At 40.4% G+C, this 23049-nt stretch overlaps 1 protein-coding gene and 1 long non-coding RNA gene across 2 annotated transcripts in view; one reads left to right on the top strand and one right to left on the bottom strand.

Moving 5' to 3' along the window:
* SPOCK1 (SPARC (osteonectin), cwcv and kazal like domains proteoglycan 1) overlaps positions 1-23049 on the bottom strand; it is a 486635-nt gene that overhangs the window by 3778 nt on the left and 459808 nt on the right. Inside the window, exons 7-10 of the mRNA XM_014795815.2 lie at positions 17965-18081; positions 13987-14208; positions 8560-8622; positions 217-354 (exon numbers count right to left, since the gene is read on the bottom strand). Coding sequence (XP_014651301.2) covers positions 217-354; positions 8560-8622; positions 13987-14208; positions 17965-18081 — 540 coding nt within the window. The remainder of the gene's footprint in view (positions 1-216; positions 355-8559; positions 8623-13986; positions 14209-17964; positions 18082-23049) is intronic.
* Positions 1-23049, top strand: part of LOC147917264 (uncharacterized) — a 219392-nt gene that overhangs the window by 183550 nt on the left and 12793 nt on the right. The gene's annotated exons all lie outside the window — the stretch shown is intronic.

Raw genomic sequence — 23049 nt, 5'->3', positions numbered from 1 at the left:
AAAAACTGTTGTCCAGCCCACTGGTCATGGTGAGGTCCTGCCACTCGAAAACCTAGCTAATCTCCTCCGATTTCAGGGTTACTCTGTCTCCATTGTAAACTCACTCACTGTAGACCACAGCCACCTCTTGAAATTCCTCTGCTCAGATCCTAATATAGCGAAGACCTCCAGGTTAACAGAGGTCACTGTGGGGCTGGTGCAGAAGGCCTTACTCACCGCAGCTCACAGCGCCCTGTTTCCTGGAGCCGGCCAGCTCGTTCCCATATTTATCCACACACCAGCACTGCCCCGTGCTACCGTGGCACTGCGTGGCTTTGTAATAGCCCTCCTCATTACACCGGGGTATGAATGCTCCTGGGGGAATCAGAGAAGTCCAGAGATACTCAGGGTTAATGCCTTCCAAGACAGAGAATAGGGTTCACACATCAGACAGGCTGTTTGCTGCAGGGCTACAGGAGAGAAAGGGTTGGTTGGTTATTACTTAGTCAAGATTACGGGACCCTGGGACTTGCTCAAAGTTAGACAGGATTCCTTCTATTCTTTCTTTGATGAGTTCTTATTTTTCCCTTTAAATCATGAATGGGTAATAACTTCATTTTTTCCAGTTTTATTGAGTATAATTGACATACAACTCTGCATAAGTTTAAGCTGTACAGCATAATGCTTTGACTGACTTACATATATCGTGAAATGATTACCACAATAAGTTTAGTTAACATCCATCATTTCGTATAGATACAAAAAAAACTTTTTTTCCTTGTGATGAGAAGTCCTAGGATTTACTCTCTTAATAACTTAGATATACACCATACAGCAGTGTTAATCTAGTCATCATGTTGTACATTACATCCCTGGTCCTTATTTATCTTATAACTGGAAGTGTGCACCTTTTGACCGCCTTCCTCCAATCCCCTCTTCCCCACCTATGGTAACCACAAATTTGATCTCTTTTTCTATGAACTTGTTTTTTTTTTTTTTTTTTTCCTTTTTTTGGGTTCCACATTTAAGTGAGATCATACAGTATTTTGTCTTTCGCTGTCTGACTTATTTCACTTAGCATAATGCCCTCAAGGTCCATCAATGTTGTTGTAATTGGCAGGATTTCCTTTTTATAGCTGAATAATATTCCATTATATATGTTTATCAACTTTATCCATTCCTCTGTCACTGGAGACTTATGTTGTTCCCATGTCTTGGCTATTGTAAATAATGCTGCTTTGAACATGGGGGTGCAGATATCTCTTCAACATAGTGTTTTTGTTTCCGTTGGATATATTCCCAGACGTGGAATTGCTAGATCATATGGTAGTTTGGTTTTTAATTTCTTGAGGAACCTCCCTACTGTTTTCCATAGTGGCTGTACCAGTTTACAATCCCACCAACAATGCACAAGTGATTTCTTTTCTCCACATCATCACTAGCCTTTATTATCTCTTGTCTTTTTGATGACAGCCATTCTAATAGGCATGAGGTGACCTCATTGTGGTTTTGATTTGCATTTCCCCAGTGATTAGTTATGTTGAGCTCCTTTTCATGACCCTATTAGCCATCTGTATGTCTTTTGTGGAAAAATGTCTGTTCAGGTCCTTTGCCCATTTTTAAATTGGATTATTTGGGGTTTTTTTGCTATTGAGTTGTATGAGTTCTTTATATAGTCCAGATTTATTATATTATTACATGCTGTCAAGTTGGCTTTGACTCCTGGTGACCCTGTGAATAAGTGATGTCCACAATGTTCTTCTCAACAGCCCTATTCAGCTCCTATAGCCTCATACCTATGGCTTTTATGGCTTCTTTTATCCATCTCATATTTGCTTTTCCTCTTTTCCTGCTGCCTTCTACTTGTCTTTTCCAAAGAATCTTGCCTTTTTATGAGGTGCCCAAAGTAAGACAGCTTCAGTTATCATTTTTGCCTCCAGTGTTAGTTCAGGCTTAATTTGCTCTAGAATATTTTGGATATTAACCCCTTATCAGATATAGGATTTGCAAATATTCTTCCCCATCCCATAGGTTCTCTTTTCACTTTGTTGATTGTTTCTTTTGCTGTGCTGCTAAGTTTGATGCAGCCTCACTTGTTTAGTTTTGATTTGTTGCTTGTGCTTTAGGCATCATATCCAAAAAATCATTGCCAAGCCCCATGTCAAGGAGGTTTTTCCTGTTTTCTCCTAGGAGTTTTATGGTTTCCAGTCTTACATTTAAGTCTTTAATCCACTTAGAGTTAATTTTTGTGAGTGGTCTAAGATAGGGGTCTTGTTTTATTCTTTTACATGTGAATATACAGTTTTCCCAGTACCATTTATTGAAGAGACTCTCTTTCTCCATGGAGTCTCCTTGGCTCCCTTGTCAAATAATAGTTGACCATATATGCATAGGTTTATTTCTGGGCTCTTGATTCTGTTCCATTGGTCTCTGTGGCTGTTTTTATGCCAGTGCCATACCATTTTGATTACTATAGCTTTATAATATAGCTTGAAATCAGGAAGTGTGATGCCTCCTGCTTTGTTCTTTCTTCCCAGGATTGCTTTGGCTATTCAGAGTCTTTTGTGGTTCCATATGAATTTTAGGATTGTTTTTTCTACTTCTGTAAAGAATGCCATTGGAATTTTGATAGGGATTGCATTGAATCTATAGATGGCTTTGGGTAGTATGGACATTTTAACAACATAATTCTCCTAATCCATGAACACAAGACACCTTTCCATCTATTTGTCTCTTCTTTGATTTCTTTCATTAATTCTTATAATTTTCAGTGTAGAGATCTTTCACATTCTTGGTTAAATTTATTCCTAAGTATTTTATTGTTTTTGATGCTATTGTAAATGAGGCTTTCGTTCTTTTTTTTCAGATAATTCATTGTTAGTGTATAGAAATGCTACTGATTTTTGTATGTTAACTTTGTAACATGCAACTTCACTGAATTCATTGATTAGATCTAACAATTTTTGGGTGGAGTTTTTAGGATTTTCTGTATATAAAATCATGTCTTCTGTAAACAGAGACAATTTTACTTCTTCCTTTCCAGTTCTGATGCCTTTTATTTCTTTTTCTTGCCTGATTGCTCTGGTAGGGACTTCTAGTACTATGTTGAATAGAAGTGGTGAGAGTGCGTTTCCTTGTATTGTTCCTGATATTAGAGGAAAAGCTTTCAACCTTTCACCACTGAGTATGATGTCAGCTGTGGGCTTGTCATATATGGCCTTTATTATGTTGAGGCATGTTCCTTCCATACCTAATTCGTTGGGAGTTTTTATCATGAACTGATGTTGAATTTTGTCAAATGGTTTTTCTGTGTCTATGAGACGACCATATGATTTTTACCCTTCATTTTGTTAATGTAATGTATCACATTGGTTTATTTGCATATGTTGAACCATACTTACCTCCCAGGGATAAATCCCACTTGATCATAGTGAATGGTTCTTTTAATGTGCTGCTGAATTCATTTTGCTAGTATTTTATTGAGAGTTTTTGCATCTATATTCATCAAGGATATTGCCCTGTAGTTTAGTTTTCTTTTATCTTTCTGGCTTTGGTAACAGGTTAATGCCGGTCTCATAAAATGAGTTTGGAAGTGGTCTTTCTTCTTTGATGTTTTGGAAGAGTTTGAGAAGGATTGGTGTTAAATTTTCTTTAAATGTTTGGCAAAGTTCACCAGTGAAGCCATCTGGTATCTGATCCTGGGCTTTCTTTCACTGAGAGATTTTTGATTACTGATTCAATCTCCTTATTAGTAATTGGTCTGTTCAGATTTGCTATTTCTTCTGACTCAAGAACATTTTTTTTTTTTTGTGAGGAAGAGCAGCCCTGAGCTAACATCCATGCCAATCCTCCTCTTTTTGCTGAGGAAGACTGGCCCTGAGCTAACATCTATTGCTAATCCTCCTCCTTTTTTCCCCCTTTTTCTCCCCAAAGCCCCAGTAGATAGTTGTACGTCATAGCTGCACATCCTTCTAGTTGCTGTATGTGGGATGCGGCCTCAGCATGGCCAGAGAAGCGGTGCGTCGGTGTGCACCCGAGATCCGAACCCAGGCCGCCAGTAGCAGAGTGCGAGCACTTAACCGCTAAGTGACAGGGCCGGCCCCTCGATAACATTTTTAACACTTGAAAAAATCATATGATTTTTTATCCTTTATGTACTATTTTTTCTATCCTTGATATACTTTAATGAGATGAATTACTGGTGGCACAGTTAAATATATATTTGATTTCCTGGAATAAATATTACTGATTCAATTTGCTAATCCTTTTGCATCTATGTTACTAAGTGATAGAGGCATATACTTTTGTTTCTTCAATTTCTGTATCAAAGCAACTACTTCATAAAAATGATTCAGGTATTTTTCTATACTCTAGACATTTTATATAAAATGAGAATGATCTCTCCCTTGAAGGATTCACCCATAAAAATATTTTGGGCCTGGTGCCTATTTTGGGGGATGAAAGTAGCATTTTGAGTTTGATTTAAATTAACTTCATGGTTTTTTATCTAGTTGGGTCTTCTGGTTCTTTGTGGCCCAAATGTGGTAACTCATAGTATCCATTTCAATAATTGTTACCAATTGGTTTATAGCAGTGGTTCTCAAAGTGTGGTCCCAGGACCAGCATCTGCAGCATCACCTGGAAATATCTTAGAAAAGCAAATTCTTGGGCCTGACCCTAGACCTATTGAATCAGAAACTTTGAGAGGGGAGCCCAGCAGACTGTGCTTTAAAAAACCTTCCAGGTGATTCTGATATACACTGAAGTTTCACAAACACAAGTTTACCATATTCTATATCTAAGGTTACATCCCACTCTTAAATTCATGACAGTATTTGAGCCTTTCATATTGCCAAAGTTTTGTCTATTTCATTGTTTTCTGCTTTAGTCTTAATCATTTCAGTTTATGGTGGTGGTCTTATAGCTTTTTGATTTGAAAATTTAATTTAGTTTTGATTTTTTTTCATAAATGCATTTGAAGCTGTGAATGTTCTTCTAAGTTTCACTTTTATTGCTTTCCTCTAACTTTGGTACACAGTGCTTTCATTATCATTCAGTCCTAAATGTTTTGTAGTTTTTACTTTATTTCATCTTTGACTATTTATAAAAGCCCCCAAACATACAGGATTTTGGTAATCTCATTTTTGACTTCTACTTTCGTTGTGTTGTAGCGAGTAAATCTGATCTGTGAAAATTGTTTGAGATTTGTTTAGTTTTCTTCTGTGGCGTAATCCATGGCAAATATTTCATTTATGTTTTTGAAAAGTCTATAGATTCTATGCTTATTTACAGGAATACATATATATGAATGCTAAAAGATCATTTTATTCAATTCTTCCATACATTTTTTGTCTACTTGAACTGTAAGTTTCATGAAGAGGTATATTAAAGTCTCTGATTATGACAATTCCTCCTTGAAATTCTATTATGTTTTATTTTAAAGTTATGGGTATACCAATTGATGACATAATATTGTAAACAGAACATTTCAGCAAGATGATATTCTGTCTTTGTTTTGATTCAAAACAAAGTATTTGCTTTTGTCAGATTTTACTATCTTTTAATTTCAACTTTCTGTGGAATTGTTTTATGTGTAACTCTCTCTTTAAAAATACCAATTGATAGTCTGTGTCTCATGATAAATGAGTTTGGCCCATTCACATTTATTGTGATTACAGATATGCTTGCTCTTATTTCTACCACCATATTTTGTGTTTCCTATTTCTCATTTCACCCCTTTCATTGAAATGATCAAGTCTCCTTATTCCATGTTTTTCTTCTATAGATTTAAAAACTATACATTCTAATATTCTTGTTGTTACCGTTAAATTTTCCACAGAGAAGCATATTATTTTCCTAAAAAGATGTAAAGTTAATCTACATTTTCATTTCTCCCTGAATAAACTAGAAACTTAACACATTTTTACCACCTTTTTCCCACTTCCCCCAACAGTCTGAAATTTGAATTTTAGCTTGCTATCAAAACATTTTTATAGGTAATATTTAGATTTAGCAGCATGTCTTGTTTATCTTCTGTAGAGTAAATTCTTTAGTGATACATTACTGAGTCTGGTTAGTAAACTTACTGAATCTATGGTTTGAGAATATCTCTGTCATCACACTTGAATGATAACTGGGATAAGTTTAACATTCTAGGTTCAAAGTTATTTCCTCTCAGCACTTTGAAGATATTATTTTCTCTTCTTTAATTGGTGTTGCCAATCTGATTCTCATTCAACTGTGGGTAATCTTTATTTATGACAGTTTTTAGTTTTGGTTTTTCTTAGGGTGTGTTTCATGATTGTGTGCTCATCTTCTATGAGAGAATTCTCTTAAGTGTGACCTGGGTAGTAACACTGCCTACATTAACTGTGTGAAGACAGAGGTCTCTGCTTACTACATAGCTTTCTACTCTCTAATTTTATTTCTGATTTTATTTCATGAATAAACCTCAGAAAGAAGTGTGGCATGGGAGGCAGGTATTTTTACTATTTTGAACCTAGATTTAACCCCAGATTCAGCTGACTCTAGGAACTACTCTTAAACACTCTTCTCACCAGCCTATTCCAAGATGACCAGGCTCTCAGAGATCAAATCAGATCATAGATAGGAAGGAAAAGAAAAAGTAAATGCTCTCAATAACCCAAAGGCAGAGAGGTTTGTGGAGAGGTAGGGAGCTGGGGAAATGCTGCTCTTCTTCCTTGAGCTGCTGTTGGAAAACAATAGCCCTTGATAAACCAAAAAAAAAAAAAAAAAGCATATCGGCCTGAGCCCCCAGGTTGGTAAGAAGCAGGTGCTGCTCTAAATCTATAATGTAATAAGATTACCACTTTTCCAAGTAGGCAGTAATTATAACTGATTATAATTTGTTGTTGCTTGTTTTATTTATTTTGAATCTGAATGCCCCTGAATACACATTTATTATGTTAGGAGATTTCCCCATGATAAAAATAATTTGTCAGCAGATAAGTGGCATTTTCATGATTTAGCCAGAGTAATCTCTATATGTGGGGTGTTGTGATAAAGTAAGTTTTAAAACTATGTAGGATTCATGGTAGGACAAAGGTAGGCATTTCATTCATGTGAGCTGGGGAAAATGGAAGATGAAGCAGTCTATTTCAGACCACATACCTTATAAATGTCTCATTATTAATTAATGAAGCAGTAAGAAGATATCCATACCCTTTGAAAGTAAATTTTTTAAAAATAGCGTTATATTAATTCTATAAGTACCTCTGGACCTTAGGCACATCACTCAAACTCAAAATAACCTCCCATGGGGAGGAATCAGATCAGTGAGCACAAGTCCTTGCCCTGGAAAAACCTATGAGAAAACCTATGGAAAAGGAATCCAGCCACTTTGCCTTCAGATCAGAAAGATGCCTTTATGTCTTCTTACATGGGAGAAGAACCTAGGCCCAGACAGGTCAAAGTCACAACTTTGGAGTTCTGAGTTGGGTGTTATCAGCAGTGGAAAGTCTGAGGCAAGCCAGTGAAATAAGAAATTTTCAACAGTAGAAAAAAGAGGCAGTATTCACTATAAGGTGACTCAAAAACCAGAAGAGGAGAACTAACCAGAGTTCACAGACTGCCTGCATTTAACAATCTGCAAAAAACTGGCCCACTTCCTTCAAGTAAATAGATAAACTTTTGAAATGGCAGGCTGCTTAGGGAATGCACTTGCTTCTGACTGCACAAGAAGAAAAATTCTGAATTATTGTGTTGCAGCTGTCAGCTCTCTTTTTAAAAAGCAAGGAAAGCAATGCAGACTCCTTTCTTCATCAAACAAACAAAGTTTAACAACCTCTCAGGGACGGCCTTGTCTGAATGCCATGACTACCCCCTAGTGCTGGAGAAAGGAGGGCATGGAGCTAAAAGCGAATGATTCACCAGGCCAGCATTTGTTACCTTTACCTCGGCCATAGGCTTGCATGCCAGGGAAAACACACTCATAGAACCCATGTGCTTCTGCCTTAACATTTGGACAAAGATAAGACGAGAATGTGCAGTGTCTCAACAGCCTTATGCCTTCTTCCAGGGATTGCTTGCATGTGACAGAGAAATACACTTAAGCACACACTCAAGTCTTTGAATTCTATCTGATAAATTTAGAAGAGGGTACAGCTCATCTTCCTTCTTGAATGGACAACTTGATCTGGGGAATACAGGAAATTCTATAATTTATAGACTTTATAATTTTAGAGTTAGAAGGAACACTTGAGAGCTCCATTCGGTGGCTGTATTTGAAAGAAGAAAAAGCCAAGGTTCACTGGAGCTCAAGGTCAGGGAGGATTTAGACATAGAGATGGTGCTGGATTCTAGTCCCGGGCTGACCTTTGACCTCTCCTTTTGCTGATAGAGCATGCAGCAGTTCTCAACCAGCTAAACGATCCTCGGATTATGTCCAGCTGACTGTGGCATGTTACCAGCTGCCTGGAAGAGCCCTGTCTGGGGTAAAACAAGGCATTTCTTTCACGAAACACTGGGCCCTAATTGAATATCCATTGCTGTGTTCAATATTACAAGAGACATGGATGGTTTAATTAGTTGTTTAAATGAGTGGCAAGAAATTGTACTTACCCAACAGGCTTTTCCCCTTGCTCAGCTTCTGAATCCTGTTCATTTCATTCTGGCAAGGGAGACCTAAAAAATAATTTATGAAAGTCAGTTTCCAGATGGCGTGGGATATAATCTCTAATGATTGGCTTCATTCTTGACGTGAAATGTAGACTATGACACACCTGGGAGTGGAATTACTCCATATGCTATTACTATGCAGCAAAACAAATTCAGGCCATTAGTGTTACTAATTTTAAAAAAACTTTTACCATGAGGTACTTAAAATAGTATTTGGGGGCTACTTTCATTATACAGGAATTTTTCTTCCCATCACCAACTCAAGCAAATACCAGATGTCTAATAGGTGCTTTGCTAACAGACTTTTTCCTTTATATAAGTAAATAATCAGCTAAGATTTCTATGAGCTGAGAACCAGGACCAAAGCTTACTAGTGGGTAAGTGTTCTGAGTCCACAAACCAACTAACCAGAGGAAAGGTGACAAATACTTAACCTACCCCAGGTCTTGCTATATGAGAGAAAAAGGATGTGGAATGGCTCCTTCAGACCTCATGGCTTGCTACCCAGGAAAGAAAAACATGGGCCTCAAGGGATAACAATGAAGATATACAAGAGATGTAGAGAGTGAGACCCTAACTCTCGGCTCTGCTACCTCATAGCTGAGTACTTTGGGCTCTCTCAGCCTCCGAGTCCTCAACTATAAAACATATGTTGTTATGAATGAGCACAAACCTGTCAGTTCTCAAGTGAAGGATTGATACAATGGAGCTACGTGGCGAAGAGGGCATATCAAAGTGTGTGGTATTCTTTTACCTCCCAAGAGAAGAACTTACTTCCATTCCAGCAAAAAGGTGACCTCACTAGTTCTTGAGTTTTACCACGAATTGCCCCTGCAGACCGGTGGCTCTGGGAGGCTCTGCTATTTGCTCCTGGTCCTCCAGGCACGGATAGAGGGTTCTGATTCTCAGGGCACTTATACTACCCCTGTATATGCAAGTGTGGGGCCTGTAGAAAGTACCTGAGCACCTATTTACAACTATTATTCTGTGGATTTCACAATACCACCTGGTCTTGCTGCTTGTTCCTTGAAAGAAACTGGTTGTAAAGTGCATTTTGTTGACTTCTGGGTTTAAGATGCTTTCAGAGTACAGGAGAAAGATACCAACCAACTAAAAATGAGAAATAAATTCCATCTTCAATGATTAAAGGTAGCATTTACTATAACAAATAATAAACCTTTATTGAATTCTTAGAATGTACCAGACAATGTTCTAGAATTTTACATCTTAATTACCACCATATAAAGTAGGTACCAATATTATTCCTATTTTGCAACTGGAAATGCTCATCTTTGTAACTATGCAGAAATATAGAGAAGAAACTGTAGGCATTTAGAAGACTGCTCCTGAAGAGAAGGAAAATCACAATCATTTATATAAACACTGTCAGACGGTTTACTATGAAACAAGTTGCTAATTGTGAGAACCTTCCCGCCCCCAAATTGTCCTACAGTCATTTTAAAAACTCTACTTATTGGAAAATAAGGAAAAATGAATCAGACTGAGACGTACTAAAAATTGCTGCAAGAAAAAATTGCCGAAGAAAGAACAAGACAAAACGCCAGATGTAGAAATAAAGAAATAGGGGCTGGCCTGGTGGCATAGCAGTTAAATTCACATGCTCCGTTCCAGCGGCCCAGGTTCACGAGTTTGGATCCCGGGTGTGGACCAACACACTGCCTGTCAAGCCATGCTGTAGTGGTGTCGCATATAAAGTAGAGGAAGATGGGCACGGATGTTAGGCTAGGGCCAATCTTTCTCAGGCAAAAAAAAAAAAAAGAGGATGGGCAACAGATGTTAGCTCAGGGCTAATTTTCCTCAAAAAAAAAAAAAACGAAAGAAATGAAGGCTGTAGCTGAAGCAACAAAACTGATGTGAGACATCCGTGTTACTGATGCTCCTGAGAAGAGACTAATCAAATAGAACAAAAAAAAAAAATTTAATTCTAGAGCTCAAAAGAGCATAACATATATCAGGAAACAGTGATACAGACTGAGCAAAACTAAGACATGTTCTAGGAAATTCATGTCCTTAAAAGACTCCTTTTGGCTTCCAGGCAAAATATTTACATCACCAATAAAATGGAAAAAAAATTATTAGTATGGGTTCACATTATTCTATAGCTACACCCAGTGCTGAGAATAATGTATAAAAAGGATAAAGAAAAAAACCTGTGACTCCAGGAAGTTTATACTTATTGTCTTTGTTCTAGAATAAAGAAAATAGAAATATTTTCAAATATTCAAGGACTAATTCAAAGAACGGAATTCCCATGAGAATTTTTGAAAAAAGTTCTAAAACTCAAACTTGGCAATAAAAGTGGAGAATAATGTCAAAAGCAGTCAACAGATAATCCTACCACATGAAAAGTTTACAAGTGCTCTCTCAAAATTTTCTTGGGCCAAAAAGGCACTCAGAGCCTTAATCATAGAATATCTACAAATTAACTATAATAAAAATACCAGATATTGATACCTATGGTCTACAGCTAAAGGAGTGCTTTGGAGAAAAATTTTAGCCTCAAGTACATACCTTAATAAACAGGAAATAATAATGAAATGTGAAAGTAAAATAGAAATCCCAGAACTGATTCTGGGTCAGGGAGGGAGCTGGTGGGAACTTAACAAAGAAAGAAACTAACACAAAATGAGAAACAAATGAAAAAAGAACTACAACAAATTTCTTTGCTCAACTCCTCCTGGAGGCCATGCTGTGTCATAGGTGGGGGTCCTGGCTTCCTTCAGCAGTTGCTGAAAGGGCAGCCTATCCAGAGACACCACATGGGCCAGGTGACCAGCTCTGTCTCTTGGTTAAGGCAGTAACCTCACTCTCGGGGCCCTGACACTACACCTCCAGTGGAAGCAGTCAGCATTAGCACTGAGGCTTTCCTTCACTCAGGTTAAACCTGAACCCTGGCTCAAGTCACATGATTTTATATGAACTCAAGCCAAATGCTACCATTAAGCTTAATGCTGAACCATCCCAAGCATATCGATTTGGAGGTACTAGCTGATGTGATTAGAGGAGAGAAAGAAATGAGGTATAAAAATTGAAAAGGAAAAAATTATCACTATTTGCAGATGATATGATTGCACACCTGGAAAATCCAAGGAAACCAACCAGAATAACGATTAGAAACAAAATGAGAATTTAGTAAGGTGGCTGGGAATAAAATTAATATTGAAACAACCACCAGTGTGGAAATATAATGGGAAAAAATTGATTTCATTTACAATGACAACAACAATAAACACGAGGGAAGTATAATGTCTGTGGGAACCAAACTTGTAAGTCAGACAGATCCTGTTATCAGGTTAACAGACAGATCCTGTTCTAGGATAAAAGGATTCAATATTACATAGCAGTCAGTTCTCTCTAGATTAATCTAATTTTGCCTGATTCTAAAAAAATACCAACAAGAATTTTTTTAATTCAATAAACTGATTCTAAAGTTAAAGGAGTTAAAACATATAAGAATATTACTGAAAAAAGATTAATGGCAGGAGATGGTGGCCCCACTGGATATTAAAACATATGGTAAAACAACTGTGATTTAAACAGTTTACAACTGGTTTATGGATAGTTCAATAATAGAACAGAGTACCAGGAATAGACAGATACACACATAGCATATAGGAATTTCATATATAATAGAGAAAGCTGGGTTAGTCAATAAATTGCAGAAAGGCAACCAGACAACCATCTCCAGGAGTGGGGATAGGGGCTGGGACCCTACCTGACCATACACCAAAGAAATCTAAAGTGATACAAGATTTAAATAAACAAACCAACCTAAAGGGTACTGAACAGAGATTTGCTTTACTATCTTGCAGTGGGAAATACCTTTCTAAGCCTAATGTAAGTTTTATGGCTTCTCAGAAGCCATAAAATAAAAGATGTAGAAATTTGACTATCTTAAAATGTAAATTTTCTCCCTAGCAAAAATGCACCAAGTTGGGAAAAAAATATTTGCAATACATATGACTAGAACAGTTCTAATGTCCTTAGTATAGAGAGAGTTCCTACTAAAAACAAACAAACACAAGAACCTAATAGGGAAAAAATGTACAAAAAACATAGACATTTCAAGGAACAGGAAACTCAAGAGTATCTCAAACACAAAGATGCTCAACTTAAGTCATAATTAGAGAAATGAAACCTATAAGAAAATACAATTTCTTTGGCAGTGATCACAAAATTTGTGGCAACACCTGGAGAATTAGATATTCTTGGATATTTGTGGTGAGAGTAAAAATTGGTACAACCTCTTTGGAGGGAAAATTGGAAATATTGCTCAAATTTAAAAATGCACATGCCCTTTTGACCTGTAATTCTGCTTTTGGGGCTGTATCTTATAATCCTATAAACACGCACATACTTTTCCCTGAGTGCCCTTGTGTAATGCCACTATTCTCTGCTCTGTGTATTGGGTCTGTACCCATACACACACACGTAATCTAAATACTTTAATATCAGTAGGCATCTTCCTTTCCTGGTGGTGGGGGTGGGGTGGATTCTGACAGCCATGCTATAGTACGTTATCCTGGATTCCTGACCCATGCTGGACCAGATTTTTCTGAGTCTTGGGACTGAAATTCAGACACAAGCCAGTGTCTGCCGGTCCCATGAGCTGTGGGCCACCACACTTGGGCACAAACCCTGGGAAGCTGAGACAGAGGGAATAAAGCCAGACCATGATGCCCCTCAGGGAGCCTCAGAGCTCCTGCCCCTGGATCCCTGAGAGTTTTTCTGTTGCTAGTGTGAACCCCCTGCAGCCTGCCTCTCCTGTGTGACTTTGCATTACATGAGATACTCCTGTATTCTTTCCATATGCTCTTCAAATCTTGTCTTTTTTTTTAAGTTAGCTGAAGTTTATTTACAACTAAAATATCCTTGTCTAAGGCACTCAGTATAAATCCATATTTACCCTAAAGAAGCTAAGTGGCTTTCTCAAAGGGGAACATGGAGAATTCACGTGACAATGGGAATTACCAGACTCATATTTGTACAGTATTTCTCACATTAAGAATCTCACAATGACCTTGGGTATTATATAGCAAAGGTTTCTATGCTAATTGTACAGATGCAAAAGCTGAGGCACAACATAGTTAAGAGATTCTCCCAAAAGAAGGACTGAAATAATGGACTCCTTGATTATGCTCTTGGGTTTTCTACTATACCATGCTAAAAGTAGAAATAAATTAGGAGAAAAGAGCCTGTGCCTGCCATTAGATGGGAAGAAGGCTTCATTCTCTAGCTGTGTCTTTCTGCCTGCTGATCTCTATCTGCCTCCGCAATATGTGATACATGCTCCTTCCCTGCCCAGCATGGCTGTTCTGGCCTCTGGACCCCACCTCCCTCCTGCCTTACCTCCAGGCTTCTGGAAGCAATAGCACCACTCATTGTTAGAGAGCTTGCCATCCTTGAAGGAGTCGCAAGAGTTGAAGAGAGGCTTGATACAGGGCTCGTATTTATCCAGGTAGATGGCATTGATCTCTGAGTGGTCAAGCAGCAGGTCGTAGTTCATGTCCAACTTGTTGAACATCCAGCCCAGGGAGTCCTTGCAGATGGGCAGGATGCTGGTGTCAAACCCTGCCGAGGGAATGGCACAGCTCAGCTACCACCAAGCTGATCTTTCCCGCCCCCACTGCCTCCTCCTGAGGCTATTTCCCTTCAGGAGTACAGTCTCAGCAGCACTTTACCAGAATATATGGTTCTTGTTGTTGGTTTTTAAGTGAAACAATTTAAAATGCACTAAAACAGAAGTCAGCATTTGAGGAAAATATGTTCTAAAGGGAACAAATCCCCAGTGCTAATTTATCTGTGATGTAAATATAGGTTTTCATTTACTAGACTTGCTTAAAACAGGATATGCCTGAAAGGAAGATCGCAAACATGGTGAGTAAGAAGACTAACTGATAATACTGCAAACTATGCTTTTATATTTAGGAAAAAAAATATTTGAAAAACCAAAACAAAACAAACTATTGTCAAAAGGATGGCAGTGAAATGGAACTATGTAGCACAATCCAGAAGCACTGATTATATCCCAAAGGACTGTTAAATCCCAGCAGTCTGAACATTAATGGGAAAACAAGCCAGCTACCTGCCTCCATTCCCCATTCTTCTTTTCTGCAGTCCCCTCAAGAGATACATGATATAGAATCCAAATTGACTCAGACAATAATTTCCTCTTATTTCCCTAGGGGAGGAGGGGTAGGTTTCTTAAAGAATTATTTGTTTCCACAATGGAAATTGTGTGCACTTGAATAATAACACTTTGCTTAACACTCAGGATATTGAGTCTACTGTAGACAAACCTCAGAGAAGGCATGCCCCACATCTAAAACTCGCCTTTCTCTCAGAATCAAAAGTACCATGCAATTTCAAGTTATTCTATAAGGTGGATTTCTAGGACTGGTTTTATTTTCCCGGAAAAATGATGATAAAAGTTCACCTTTGTGTTACTCAAGGCACTCTTTTATATTTAATTATCTCAGTGAACCCTTGTAACAATCCTATGAAATGATGCTATATCCTCTCTACTTTACAGATGGCAAAAATGCTCCAGCCTTAAGTTAGTTGCTCAAAGTCAAAAAATTGTGGAGCTGGGATTCAAACCCAGGCAGCCCAACCCTGAGCCTACATTCTCAATCCCTCCTCTCCCAGGGCTGCCTCTGCCTTGCATGATGCATGATCCTCCTGCCCTGAGGACATCTAGTTGGGTAGGGTGCCATGTTTGGGAATGGGCAGTGCAAGGGGAGGTGATACAGTGACTGCAATTTAGGGTCCTGATGGGGTCGATTGCCCACTCCTGGGGTTCCTACCTACATTCTGATCTTTGGGTTACTATGTGCATCACTGGGAACCCTTGCCTAGTCAGCAGGATATAAGACATAGCAAAGTGTTCCTACCCTTTTTAAAGCAGTGTCTTTACAAAAGGGTCTTCACTGTCCAGAAGCCAGTAAAATAAGTGCAGCAGCTCCTCCTCTGAGCTCTCACAGAACCTGTGCTTCCCCTCGTTGTCAATGCCTGTTAATCAGACTCTAAGCTCCTTAAGGGTAAAGACTGTCTCGTTCCCTTCTGTAGCCTCAGCCAGTATGGGCATCAAGGAAGTACTCAATGAAAGTATTTCTTGAGAGAGGTTTTCTAGCTACTGCAAAGTTTACACCTTCAAACATAAAAAATCTTTCCATTTTTAAATTAATTCCTTTTGAGATCTTAGAACACATCTTAGAAACATCCCTTTTTTCAAGAAGAGAGACTATGGGATATAATGTGCCCTCCTCTTTGACTGAAGGTCAGGACTGAAAAATCTCTATGATGATGATGTCCTCAGGGGCTACTGAGTAAAGGAAGATGATTTACTCTGACACTAAATGGCTCCACGCTTTTGTACAGAATATTTTATGTAATATTAACATATTAATTTTAACATTTTAATACATGGGAAAGAAGAGTTTACTGCAGACTGACCACCAAAAAGAAGTGCCAAGCTGGTTGGGCAGTAATCTAAAGTCTCCCACTCACATCCATTTGGAAGGTTCTAGAAAAGAGGCACCTGTATCTGCTATAGGGGGGAGAGGGAAATAGAGCAGCCCTTCTAGTTGGCCCCAAGCATGTGGGACTTCCAGGCTTTCATGTTTCCCCTTTTGAACTCCTGGACTGACCAAACGTCTCTCCCTCCTGTGGCCTTGTGGGCTAACCAAGCGTCATTCCTTTATATTCCCTTCACTCCAACTGCTTCACGACATCAAATCTAAAAGCCTCTTCGAGGACTCAATTTGCTTCTGGCTGAGGGCAGGTCTTTTGCAGGCTCCCCAGCTGTCTGGAGAAGAAGTCTCCTGGGACTGGAGGCTGCAAGGAGCAGCTTTCCACATATCAATCTGCTCTTTGTTTAAAGGTTGTTCAGAAAGCCCAAGGGCCCAGCTCCTCCTAGAGGATCCTGAGGAAAAGTTTCTCTAGATCATCTGTGAATTAATGGTCCACAAACTCCCAAGGAAGCTTCCAGGAGGAATGGAAAGAAACCATCTTACTTTCTCTTTCCCACAGATACAACCACCAGGAACTACTCTTTGGCTACTTAGTTTCTGGGAAGCAAATGCTATCTTTCCCTTAAGATAAAAGATCCAAACTAGTGAAAGAATTGTCACCTAGATCAGTATTCTCAACTAGTATCTCTCGATAGCTGTGAACAGCAAAAAATAACCAAAAATTAAGGACATCATACTTATTTTGGCTGAAGACCAGACGCTGGTTAAACTCTTGATCCCAATAGTTGCCAATGTAACTTCTTACCTACTTCATTCAAGCCAGGAGCATTACATTAAGAAGTCTTGTCCCAACAAGTGTGGGATCAGGGATGGGGTGAAATACTCGGCTTATAAACAACAACAATGTGTTTTTATATTTTGACAAAGCAATATAAAAGTGGCTACATAGAAAAGGCTGTGGCAAAACTCCCTGTATTTGAACAACTGTGTTGTTGAGTAAGCCGTTCTGTGCCAATCGGCCACAGTGTGAAGCCTACCCCTAACGGCCTTTGAGTTAAAGGCAACAAGAGACTTCACCCAAGTACAAGTATGCAGACCCACTCTGAGTTTTCTCTCCAGCTTACGAAGAGGCTCTGAGTATGATCTCTGCCAATTCCATGAGGGTGGAGGGGACACTTGTCTGGGAGTTTCTATGGAAAACAAAATGCAGTCTGACTAATGTTCACAACAATATATTATCACAGATGTTTGCTACAGTGTTGCTTATAATAGCTGAACATTAGTAACAACTTCAATGCTCCAAAATAAAGGTGTAATTACATAAATTATGTTACATCTATAAATTGGGATTCTATGTAGCTATTACAAAGCAGAATACTACTCAACAACATAGCAAGATGGTCATAATTTATTGCTAAATGGTAAAATAAGGTCATAGAACAGTCTGTAAAATGTGGGTGTATATATATACACATATGCACAGACACATATTTTTTTTTTTTATATATGGCAAGGAAAAAATTTGAATTATACACCATAACATGCTTATAGTTTTTGTTGAAGTGGTGGAATTTTATATATACTTAATGTATTTTTCAAAATGTCTATACTAAACATTTGATAATTTTGCAACCAGACTTTAAAAATATAAGTTGTTGTATTTTGTTGATTCTAAGGCATTTCCCCCTCCTCTATATTTTAATATTTCTGAAATTAGGACATATTTTAAGTGAATGTGTACATTTAACATAGTGTTTCTTTGATCACCCCAAAATGCTATTGCTAAATCAACAATGTCTAATAACTGAGGAAATGTGGTACTTGAAATAAATTAGCAAGAGTGAGGTGGTCTTACTGCCTTGGGCTGTGTCGGAGCTGGTGGGTTTGATGACCCTGTTTGCATCCTCATGAAGGGCTCCAAACCAGTCTTTCAGCCGGGAAGCCAGGTTCCTCAACTCCTTGTCTGTGCAGGCTAGAGAGAAGCAAATGGAGGAAACAGTGAGTCCGTGGGCTTTGTCCTCCTGTTAGCTCTTTGCCCTCAACAAATGCCCTCAAAAAGTGCTCAAAACAAACCTCCCTCTTCAACCACGATATAACTCCTTACCCCCACTTTGAAAAAATCCCAAAGATGCTGCTATCACAGATAAAGAGTAGGCAAAGAGAGCCTAGACTCCCAGGGCAAGCAGCATTGTTCAGAACCGAATTTGGACTGCTTCCGAGCTGTTAAAGCAAGCCATAGTGGTCTCACAGCTGCGCACCAGCCCCTAAAGACTGTCATGGATCCCTCTTGCTAACCTGATAAAACTTGCTATTGCAGTTTGCCAGAGAAGATCACATTTTCTACTAAACTCATGCCAAGAGATTAATACTCAGGAATAGCTAATGCTCTTAGGGAGAGGCTGCCTGGGACACCAAAAGATCCACTAATAGCAGACTCTCAATTTTGTTTTAGCCCCGGGTCTGGATTTGTGAATGTGGCTTATTTGCTGGCCTTTGGATAGACTGAGATGGACAGTCTCCGTGGACAGATGGATGCCTTCTCCATGGAAGAGTCTTTGCTATTTGCAGCCCATCTGTAACTATCTAGCTCATCTTTTAGGGTATGACAGAGCAATAGGGACCAAGGAATACTCTTTCTGAGAACAAGAGAGACATCCAGCTGGATGGCTGGGGAGGTGGGTGCAGGCTATCTGAAGGTCTCATGGAGTGCTGAGGTAAGAATCGAGGGAAGAAACCCCCAAACGGGGTCAGTGGTAGAGAGAAGGGAGCTGACTTTCCCTAGCTGCCTGGTTTTACCTTAACTCTGTGTACGGGGAATCCTGACACAGGGCCGAGGCAGTGGGCCACTACCAAGAGGCAGAAAAAGCAGCAATGCATTCAGTGGCCTCTCGCAGCTGGAGAGACAGAAATTAGAGACCTGAGGGGCCAAAATCCCAATAAGAAGGGACAAAGAAGTGAGCCCCACAACTTGCACTTTTTCCAAATTTGAAAGCTACAGGAGGCAGGCTGCGAAGAAGCCAAGCAACACACCGTTATGGTGCACAGCCAAGTGCTGACTGTCTCGTGGCGCTGACGAGACATAGATTAAAGCCGGAATGTACCAGTGCTGAGAGACCCCAGTGAACACCCCAGGCTCTCCATTGGAAGGCACGAGGGCACTGATGGATGAGTAGAGAGTCTCGCCAAAACTCCACTCCAGCCTCAATCAGTACAGGTGCTCACTGAATTGAGGTGATCAGCCCTCATCTCCCTCACCAAGGACAGGGTGAAGCCTCTCCAGAAGAAAATGATATCATCCAGATCCTCTCCTCATTTTTACAATCCATGTGTGCTTTCAGAAAAGCCCATCTTTCCTTAGCCTGGGGCTTGGGGGCTTGATGGAGAACAGAACCCAACTTCCCAGACCTCAGGCAGGAAGGTCTCTCCTACCCTCCATTTGAGGGGAGGGGAGCAGACCCTGGCTGGGTCTATGCAGTCTCAGCCTCAGCAGTCGCATTTATAACTGCTGCCTTCATTCCAGCCAGAATCCAGATCTAAACTCTGCAAAGCATGGAGTGTGTGGTTATTGTTTATACCCAAGTTGCTAATGACGTCAAGACACTGCCTTGCTTTCAGCCAGGACACAACTATATACACCAGCCAGGAAACGGTGCTGATAACCATCTTGACAGGCAGCAGAGTATGACAGCTCTGGGGTCACACTGCCTGGGATGAAGCCCAGCTTTACCACTTACTGGCTGGGTGCCTCAGACAAGTCACTTAACCTCTCAGCTCCTCCATTTCCTCATCTGTAAACTCAGGATATCATTATGTGACTATAAATTAGACAAGGTGTGTAAAGTGCTTGGCAAAGCACATGGTATAAAGTAATTACTCAGCAGGTGCCAGCTATGATTTTATTACCACTATTACTATTATTTTTAAGTTGAAGATTGATAGATAAGCTTGGAGCAAACATCACAGCATTCAGAAAACCAGTAAGACAAATGCACCTAAACAAAACTGGCTTTGGCCACATAGGAAACAGGTGAAAATGGATACTTGTGCTGTCCAGTACAGTTGCCATTAGTCAGAGATGGCTATTTACATTTCAATTAATTAAAATTAAATAAAAGTGAAAGTTTAGTTCCTCAGTTGCACCCACCCCATTCCAAGTGCTCAACAGTCATACGTGGCTAGTTACCTCAAATGGGAGAGCACAGAGACAGAGTATTTCCCTCACAGCTGGAAGCTCGACTGGCTAGCACTGGATGAAGTTAGCTATCCCTTAGGGATTTCCAACTTTTTGGAGGTTCATCATGAGATCCTGACACCCAAGGTTGTGCCTCCATTCCTTCCTTTCAGTCTTTAAAGATGGGCTGAGGGGGCCGGCTCCGTGGCTTAGCGGTTAAGTGCGCGCGCTCTGATGCTGGCGGCCCGGGTTCGGATCCCGGGCGCGCCCCGAGGCACCACTTCTCCGTCCAACGCGAGGCCGAGTCCCACGTACAGCAACTAGGAGGATGTGAACCTATGACATGCAACTATCTACTGGGGCTTTGGGGGGAAAAAAAATGAATAAATAAAATCTTTAAAAAAAAAAAAAAAAAAAAAAAAAGATGGGCTGAGGAAGAAGATCACAAACCTGCTCCAGCCAGGAACCAGCATCTCATGCTAAGCCACGTGCACAAATAGCAGGGGAAGGAGTTGTTGCTGACGGCTGCCACTCATGGCTTTGCCCAGGGACCAAGACGGGGCCTCAGGAGCAGGCCCACGGTACCACACTCATTGGCCCCAACTCAGAGCCTCTGGAGGATAGAGCGCTCACTTTTCTGACTTTTCAGATACTGCACAGCTCTAAACAGGAGAGGATGTGCTCTGTTTTTCTGAGGGGAAAGGGATGTGGGTTCTATAGTCAATCTCACATTTGAAAATGGAAAATTAATAGCATCTATTTCTTCTCGATTGCCACACACACCATCTATTCTAAATGCTCTCTGAGCAGAGAAAATTGCCAAGTCAACTTGCAAAGGAAATGAATCCCCATCTCACAGTGCAGGATAAATTAGTCAGTCATGTTTAACTAAACCCTGACAGCTGTGCAGGTGATCTGTATCTTGAGAAGACGGCTGAATTTCCCACAGGCTTCCCAAAGTACATAGCCTTTGGATGGCTGATGGAATTGGGTGCTGGAATCTTGAGAGAGTGAATCTGTCACTCAGGGAGAATCCACAAGCAGGATGCCACTGGCTTGGGTGGAGAGAGATCAGAAAGCCAAAATGGAGAGGCATGCGATTCCTGGGCCCTGGTCCCTCATGGTGTCCTCAACCGAATGGTCCTTATGAGGAGAAAGTCAGGCACGAGCTGCCTGGAGCTAGATACGTCCCAGAGAAAAAAATAATCAAAGCCGACAGCCTGCAGAGAGCTATTTGTTCAGATTTGATATTCTAGCCAGTAACAGGCTGCCAATGGGAGAAAAATGCTTGCCTTTTAAGGTGCCTAACATAGCTGCCGGCATAGGTATGAACCGAAGGTTAGCGCTTTCAGAGATAGGGGACACAAAGGGTACACACTCAGTTTCTTCCTGGGGAAAAGTAATTTCTGTGTGGAGGAAACCGTAAAACCATGTCCACCTGCCATTTTCACACTCTGCCCTGAGGTGGGCCCATCCTCATGATTTCTAGAGAGGGGTGTCTCTCCACTTCTCCTGGTGAGAGAACCAGGTTATTCAGGCCACCAGCATCAGACTCTTCAGAGGAAAAGGCTACTATCTTGGGAGAGGATTTGGTTCATTCATGACGGCTCGGACCTGATCCCCTTGGCCACTACATTCCCTTCCTGAGTGGATGAGTGCCAGCCAGTCCTCTTTGTTCTCCCACTTTCCATTCGATTCCCTCCTGCCCTCCACCTGGCTTCAGCTCACTTTTAATTGCTCTCATCCTCCCACTTGTCTCTGCCCAGCATCCTAGTCCTTGGTGTTTCCATATTTGCCTTCTTATTTTTACAGGTCACTCTGCATCTTTCTTACATGACCTCAGTCTGCTCCAGCATGGCTGGTATGTTGGCAGCATCTCTGAGATCCACTGACCCCCAATCTGTGCCTCCTCCTGTGGTCAGAAAATGGTACTAGCAGACACTCATATTCTCAGGACGAACACCTGGGAATTGTCCTGGATTTCTACAAAATGTTCCCTGCTTCTTGCTACCTCTGCTGCCGTTATTCCCGGCCATGTTACCACCATTACCTCCCACCATAACAGGTTCCTAAATGGTCTCCCATCTTGCTCCCCACGTTCCCTTCTCCATCCAGCAGCCAAAGCGATCTTTCTAAAATGGACATTTGATCAAGTCACTTTCCTGCTTAGCTACTTCAGAGGCTCCCAATCACTCTGCAGGCAAGTCCGGACTCCATAAGGTAACTTGTGAGATCTGATGGTGGTGGCCCATGCCACCTCTGGTCTCTATTCTCTCCTCCTTGGCCTCCATGCTCTGCCCTTACTGTCCTTCCCGCACACTGGTCCTCCTGGGGCACACCTCTTCTGTCTTCCAAATACCAATTTTGCCATCAGCTCTCTGCTTTAAAGGTATTCCCTCTTACAGGACTTCCCTAACGCTCAAACTAGGGGAGTTTCCCTTCTTACATGCTTCCAATGTCTTGCTCCTCGAATGGCATTCATCACACCTGTAACTTCTCACTCAATGTCCATCTCCCCCTCTAGATCACAGCACCATGAAAGGTGCCCCGAGTCTGACTCAGGATCTTATGCAGTCGGTTCCTGGCATGAAAAATGCTCTCAATGTATACTTATTAACTAAAAATAATACCCCTCTTGTTGCCTTTTGTAAAATTCAATTTGTCTATCTGCAACATGGCATAATAAAGCTTAGCTCATAGCATCATTGTATGGAATAAGATAATATCAGTAAAACATAGCTCACAGCTACTGGCATATAGCAGGAACTC

This window comes from Ceratotherium simum, chromosome 4, assembly GCF_057802395.1.
Source record: "Ceratotherium simum simum isolate JZ-2026a chromosome 4, ASM5780239v1, whole genome shotgun sequence".
NCBI lineage: Eukaryota > Metazoa > Chordata > Mammalia > Perissodactyla > Rhinocerotidae > Ceratotherium > Ceratotherium simum.
Note: the sequence above shows the minus strand (reverse complement) of the source record. Positions and strands in the feature narration are given on the sequence as shown.